At 41.2% G+C, this 7,028-nt stretch overlaps 1 protein-coding gene across 1 annotated transcript; it reads right to left on the bottom strand.

The window, feature by feature from the left end:
* On the bottom strand, window positions 1–5,048 carry sp5a (Sp5 transcription factor a). Its single transcript, XM_069153790.1, has 2 exons — window positions 4,710–5,048; window positions 1–4,393 (listed from the first exon to the last, which is right to left on the bottom strand). The coding sequence occupies exons 1-2, from the start codon at window positions 4,758–4,760 to the stop codon at window positions 3,317–3,319; spliced, it is 1,128 nt and encodes a 375-aa protein (XP_069009891.1). The 5' UTR covers window positions 4,761–5,048; the 3' UTR covers window positions 1–3,316.
* Between the last annotated feature and the right edge of the window lie 1,980 nt (window positions 5,049–7,028).

Raw genomic sequence — 7,028 nt, 5'->3', positions numbered from 1 at the left:
AATAATGCACAATTTATTAACAAGTAGAAGAACATGAAGAGCTACAGAAGATAGCAAACATGCCTTATTTAATTTTGTGTAAATAATACATATAAAAAACAACATAACAACAGGTCAAAACAACCTCTCGCCTCAGGTGATCTATTCAAATGAAGGGTTTACTGTTGTTTGTGTACTGCCTATAAATACTCTGGAAGGGGGTTGAAAAAAGTGTTCCCCGGAGGGAACGACATACAGAATAAGATAATGGAAATGAGCATTTAATCTACGATTATGCTAATGATAATAATGCTAATGATGTTTCTCTTTCAATCACAGTGAAGGTTAAAAAAATGGAGTAACATTTGGTCAGGCGTTTGACATATGAAGTTCTTAAAATCTTTTTCTGAGTTTTGAAAAATACATTTAATCCACATCACATAATGTGTTCGCTATGAACAGTTACGCATTATGGCCTCCAACAGAGTTCTCGAATATTCTCTGTATCCTGGACAATGGAGCCAAATCGCAGCCTTTGTGAGGAGCCAGTCCGGCTGCATTCAACACATCCATCCATAGGCTTCCTTTTATAATAGGATCAGAAAACGTGGATAAAGACTTTACAGTTCAAATGGTCACATCTCATCCTATACTGTAGTTTCCCCCGTATATTCCATATTCTCTTCTGTGATGAATATGATATGTTAATTTCATGCAAATTATGGGGAAGACTGGATGTAAGTAACATTTCAGGTTAGTGCAGAATAATATGTCAAAAAGTGGTCCAAATAATGATAAATACAACATCAAAATTAATCTTATGATTCTGAACATCTCAATCTGTATTTATGGATCAAATACAATTATTTCATTCTGGTTATCAATGAAAATTTTGATGAAAATTTGAATCTGTGTTTTTCATTTGATCGTTATTAAAAAAAAACCCATATTGGCCTGATTCCCTGCAACACACATTATTGTTCTGAACAAATCTTAACACAACACCAGCAACATGATATCTTAGTTTATTCACATGGATAAGTTACAGTAGATAAATAAATGTAATGAATGTGGGGCATTTACCTGAGGCTAGTTTTAAACTGTCCGTGCTTCGTCAGTTTAGGAACGGTGACACGTTCAATCCTTGAAATCTGGCGCTGAAACAATGTTTGTGTTTGGATGAAGAATCGCATTTTAAAGTCAACAGATGAAACGATTTGTGATAAATAAAGGATAAATAAGTAAATTTAAGTCATTTTTAAACAGGAAAAAAAATTGCAGCTTTACCCAAGAACCATAAAACAAAACCAACACTGGTGGAAAAAAGGAGAACTACGAAGTGACTTCAACATCGGCTCAGTTATAAACATGTTGGGATTAAAAATGATGGAAAAAGAATCGTAGAAAACAAGAATGGATATTTACTGTAATGCTTTACATTTAGATTCATATTTATCTGCTCTGATGAGCCACTGCAATTTACAAGAGGGGGCGCTGTTGAGGCAAAAAACTACTGCTCCAAACTCTCCTGAATGGCAGCCTCCTTCCTTTCACACTGATCCCACATCAGACAGAACAGCAGTGATGCTCTGCATCCGTTACCGGTCACTGACCGGATGCTTGGATCTCTCACCAGTCAGCTCGCTTCAAGTTTCTCACTTTCACTTTGTGTTCATTAACTTCACGGAAGGAAGAAACTCAAGGTTAAAAAATCTGGGATTTTTTTTTTTATGTCAAGACTTTTGACACTTTAAATCACCAATGAGAAAGAAAATGAGAGTGGAGGAGGTCAACATGAAATACTTCATAACTGATCACAAAGTTGTAGCGCACTGAAATGCCTTTGAGCAAGGCACTGCCCTGGTGGAGCAGTGGCGAATATGACAAACGTGATTATGTTTTCATTCTGAAAATAATCAACACCGTCACTGTTGATTGGTCAAAAAAGCTGAAAGTGGACTGTCACCGGCCGTCTGTGAAAGATCTGACAAACTCAGCCACAAGAAATCTGCTGCACATCCTGAACGTCACTGTTGGAACCAGAATCCGGTGATGATCCAGAGTTCCTGTTAACGGGACTCATCTCGGCCCAGAGACCAGATCACCTGTCAGAGGGCACCAACACAGTACAGCATGTTTACAGCTGATTCTAATGAAAGGAAAAACTAAACAGAAACTATAAAAAAAACATTCTTGAATACGTGTGATATTTTCCAAACATGTACGAGTTCAATTTATTTATTCCTGTTTTTTTTGCACCTTCATCTATGAAAGGATAAAACTTTCATACTGAAATACAAAGTATGGAGTTGAATTAAATGAAGGTTTCACTAACGTGTTTGAAGCGCTCAGGTCGGCATCTGATGGAGGAATCGCTTCTACGTTTTGTCGGGTTTTACTCAGTTGGCGACCAAATTTCAGCCCTCGCACAGTTCAACGCTGTGGTGGACATTTTTACATTTTCAAATACACCCCCCACCAATTCAACGTCTGTCACCTCATTGCTTGGATTTTGTTAAAGGTTACACAAAACAAGAGCAACAAAAAAGGATTTTAAGAAGAGCTTTTCATTTCCAGAGTAGAAAAAACAATAAACATGTTGTACTTCAGTAAAATTGCTTCTTTTTGACCTTCACCAACAGCCGGAAATGAAAAATGAACTGAAATCAGTTGATTTTCATTTTCACTCTAAAAAAAAAAAAAAATCATTTGAAATTTTTAACTGGATTTTTACTGTCGTAAAACTTTGACAACAGCAACAGTTCACAAAGCACACGCACATCACTCCAGGTAAATTCACCTCCTCACACATTTAAAGCCTGGCTGCCTCATCACTCATAAAACTGAGGGACATTAAATGAATTCTTCTGAGATGAGGAAAATGTTATAACTTTTATTCTCACACAGTATTTGGGTCATATCAACAACAGCAGATCTTTTCAAGAGCATGCTTTAAAAACACCCCATATGGAGCAAAAACAGACACTTTCATTCAACAAAAGCTATTAAGTTATCATTTACAGGGGAGTGAAATCTTCCACCGAAGACAATGATCAAAACACAAGTTGAAAACTTGTCTTCCTGGATATGATATAGACAGTGAATTCAAACTCATGAGCTCGAACTTCTCCATGGTCCCAAATTAACGTATGAAACTTTATATATATACAAAAATGTGCTACACACCAGCAATGTTAGAAACTATGGTTTAAGGATGTAAGAAGTCAACCAGCAGAATGAACAGATTCCCTCTAAAGATGCAGCTCACTGTGAACTAATGATGGACTGACTGTATTGCACTATTTTCATGTCTGCTGTTTGGAATGACTAGAAGGTGTTACAACATGTTCCTCGTGTCCTCTCTTTTCACGTGATCAAGTGTCTTGTCGTGGCACTTGCTTTTTTTGTTCTGGTGAGTTTTGACGTGTTTTGCTAAGTGGTCACTCCTCATGAACCTCTTGCAGCAGTCCGGGCAAACAAAGCGCTTCTCCCCAGTGTGAGTCCTCAGGTGTCTCTGCAGCTCGTCCGACCTGGTGAAACTCTTCCCGCAGAACAGCCAGTTGCACACAAACGGCCGCTCCCCAGAGTGCCACCTCAGGTGCGCTTTAAGGTGCGAAGTTTTCCCATAAACTTTCCCGCAACCCGGTATGTGACAAATGTGCTGCTTCTTCTTGCCAGGCTCGTCGCTGGAGGTGGACGACTGGCAGTTCGGACACCTGCACCTCCTGCAGCGCCGCGCAGTCGCGAGGGGAGACTTCGTGTGCAGCAGAGCGGCGATTTGCGTCTGGTATTGCGCAAAGTCCGTATGTCCCAGAACCAAGCCCCTCTGTAGCTGGAAGCGGTGCGGACCGAGGGGGGAAGAGTGGCTCACATGGTTCCCCTGCTGCAGGCTCCACCACGGAATATCCTCTCCAGGGTTTGGGGACAACTGTCTCTGCTGCTGGTGCACAAGGCCGGAGTGTCCCGTCACGAAACTTGGCATCGCGGCCGGGATGGGAGTTGGGGCCGCGTAGCTGACGGCGGGGACGTAGGTGGGGGGGCAGGTGGACTGCAGAGACTGCATGGAGCAAGGCAACATCTTCACCGGAGAGAAGTCATAGGGGTACGAGGGGTCTGCCGGAGGGGTGAGGGGCAGTTCGTGGTGGGAGCTGAAGGAGCTCTGGATGTGCGCAGACAGCTGGGGCTTGGAAGATAGTCCGAAAGTGGAGGTGGCGGCCAGGCTGCTCTGAGGGTTCCCCTCGTTAGTCCACGGGTGAAACAAACGCGAAGGGGAGCCCAGAGTGGGGTCGTAGGGGACCTGGAGGAAATCTGCCGGGTTCGATCCGTGGTGATGCCCGATCCGGTTACAAGTGGCAGCCAGGAGAGCCAGCGGAGAGTGCTTACAGTTCTCTGGAGAGGAGTTGGGAGTGCGATCCTGGGTGATCGAGACACATGTTCCACATCACTATTCAACACAATGAGGACGGAAAACACAAATACGGTGCCGCTTTCCTAGTAAACCCCCGATGAAGTGGTTTGCTTGAATTTAATCCTCTAAATCTACTTCAATATCTACACAAGTTGGCGGTATGTTGCAGAATAAGACACGAACACTCAAACATTTAGGCTCATTAAACTGAGACGATCAAAGTTCACCGACTTTTATCTCCGTTAAATAAAATAAAGACTCCAAACGGAGAGTTCACAACTTCTGAAAGTGGTCAAAGTGAAGAGAAAACTTGGGCACCAACCTGGAGAAAAGCATGCAGTGTTTCATTCCGCAGTACAGCCACTGCTGCCATCGTGGACGTCCTCCTCGAGACGGAAACACATACAAATAAAAAGCTCGAGTTTAGATCGATGTGGGCATTCGCGCGCAAATATGTTGTCGAGCAGGTCTTCTTCACTCTCCAGTGCTTCCTCTCTCCGATATATCCTTGGTCTATCTGAAGAGTGAGGGATCACTTCTTAGAATTTGATAAGGACTTTGGTGGGCCGCCAGCCAGTCAGAAATAAGATTTATTACTTTGAAGTTTGCCGCTGCCCAATCATCAAAGAATAGCGGCTCTTTGAGAGGGGAAAGCAAATCCTTTGAATCCACAAAGCTCCTATGGTGTGTTTGTTGGTCTGGATAAAGGAGCTGATTATTAGGGGGGTTGGGAAGGGAGGAGATAAAGGCGGGACAATTAATGAAGTAATCACTATGTGGGAAATGTATATACACAAATAATTGGATTTTCTTGATCAAAGACCCCCACGCCGCCTGGAGACCCCGGTATTGGATGCTGTAGTCATCTGATCCTCTTTTTGTAATTAAGGATTTGTAGCCGAACCCTATGTGACAATGTGACATTGTTATCTCTGGAGATCTCCAAGAGCGTTGCCTTCACTGTTTGATGGAGGAAAGAGACCAAATCAAGTGACTCAACACAAAGTTCTCATCTCTGCAGAATCTCTTTTACATTTCTAATTTGAATTAAAAATGTCTTTGTTCCGTCTTTGAACTACAACACTGGCATTAAACACTTAATTATGCCCTCTCTGAATTATTTAAATACTTCTTTCTCCTTCACTCATTTCAATCAGTTGTTTTATCAGGACCTCACGTCAATTTTTTTTTTTTTTTTAACATTTTTTTCCTTTTTGTTGAGCATCAAAATTGACACTCAGACAAACTAAGAGCCTGAAGAAAAACTCCCAGCAGACAAATGTTTTTTAAACATGTCACATAAGGGAAACTTCTCTTTTAAATCATGTGACAAAAGCAGCACTTGAAACGTGGATGTCTCAATTTCACCGTTTTCTTGTCATGTCAGTGTGTCTGAGCGGGAATCCAGAGAAAAAGGCTCAATCTGATGCACCGCTGCATCCAAATAAAACACTTCATATGAGCAAACTGTAGCACGAAGGCTAAACCCAGATGTCCTGCATAATGTTTTGGGGTTTCAGAACATTTAATGAAGGCAAAAGTATGCAGTTTTCATAAGATAACATCCAAAACTTTTGTGGCGGAGCTGGAAAAAAATGGAAGTTGTAGTTCAACTCTCTGATCTTTATCTGGCTTCCCTGCAGAAACAATCACTGTCCTCTCAACTAGTTTGGAGCGGCAGATTTTGAATTAGATCTGTTCCTTTGAAGGGATTAATGTTCCCAGTCCTCTCCCACGGCTTTACACACAGTCATGAGGGAAAGGGGGAGTCCTGCTGGGCTGCTCTGGAGCCATGTTAAACTACATCACTGGCTACAGGACTGGTGTAGTCACACTGTTGACTGATTTTTTTTCTTTTTAAAGTGGTGATTAACCTTGTTTACATCGAGTTATGGCAGCGGTGGCTGATTTTGCTTGTAAAAATGGAGTAAACAGGAAGGTCACTGCTTTGGATCCTGAGCCACATCATATTAAATCTATCCTCGACACAAAGAACATGTCGACTTTTGTAGCAGCTCTTTTAGAAGTTATTATATTATATCAGGCATTATTAAAACATATTATCGATCAATGAAGACACTTTGCTGATAAGCATGTATTCACTTTGAGTTTGACACAAGGGGGCAAAGACAGGTGACTAAACAATTACTGAAAAACCAAAAGGTTTATGGATCAACGTTGAGACATTAATACGACATCTTGGGTTGTTAGATCGCTGCAGTATGTCGTTTTCACAAAAGTGCAGTTGAATTCAAAAAGACATGTCTCATGATGATCGAAGATAAACACCAACAAATTAGATTTTTCACAAGTTTACAACATCAAAGTTGTTCGTACGGATTGCAGCTGCTGAATAAAAGGTTTATAAGGCATTTATGAAGCTGTTACAGCTTCATAAAGGACGCCTCATTACAAAGTGGTACCACAATACCTGACCCGTGCTGAGTTTCACTGTGAATTGTACTTTATTGGTGTAGAAGCATTCACTTCTTACATTCTGAGAACAAAGATTTTGACACAAAGGAGCTGAAAGTGAATGAAAAAAGAATTATAAAACGTCATAAACCTTCTGAAGCAGTAAACATCTTTACAGTCTACCCTGTAAAGTTTGTATTTGCTGTCAGTTGGTTTTTTTGCTTTC

The sequence above is a fragment of the Embiotoca jacksoni genome, unplaced genomic scaffold (genome assembly GCF_022577435.1).
Source record: "Embiotoca jacksoni isolate LCO1_2020_lvr unplaced genomic scaffold, fEmbJac1.0.p SCAF_2, whole genome shotgun sequence".
NCBI classification, from domain to species: Eukaryota; Metazoa; Chordata; class Actinopteri; family Embiotocidae; genus Embiotoca; species Embiotoca jacksoni.
Note: the sequence above shows the minus strand (reverse complement) of the source record. Positions and strands in the feature narration are given on the sequence as shown.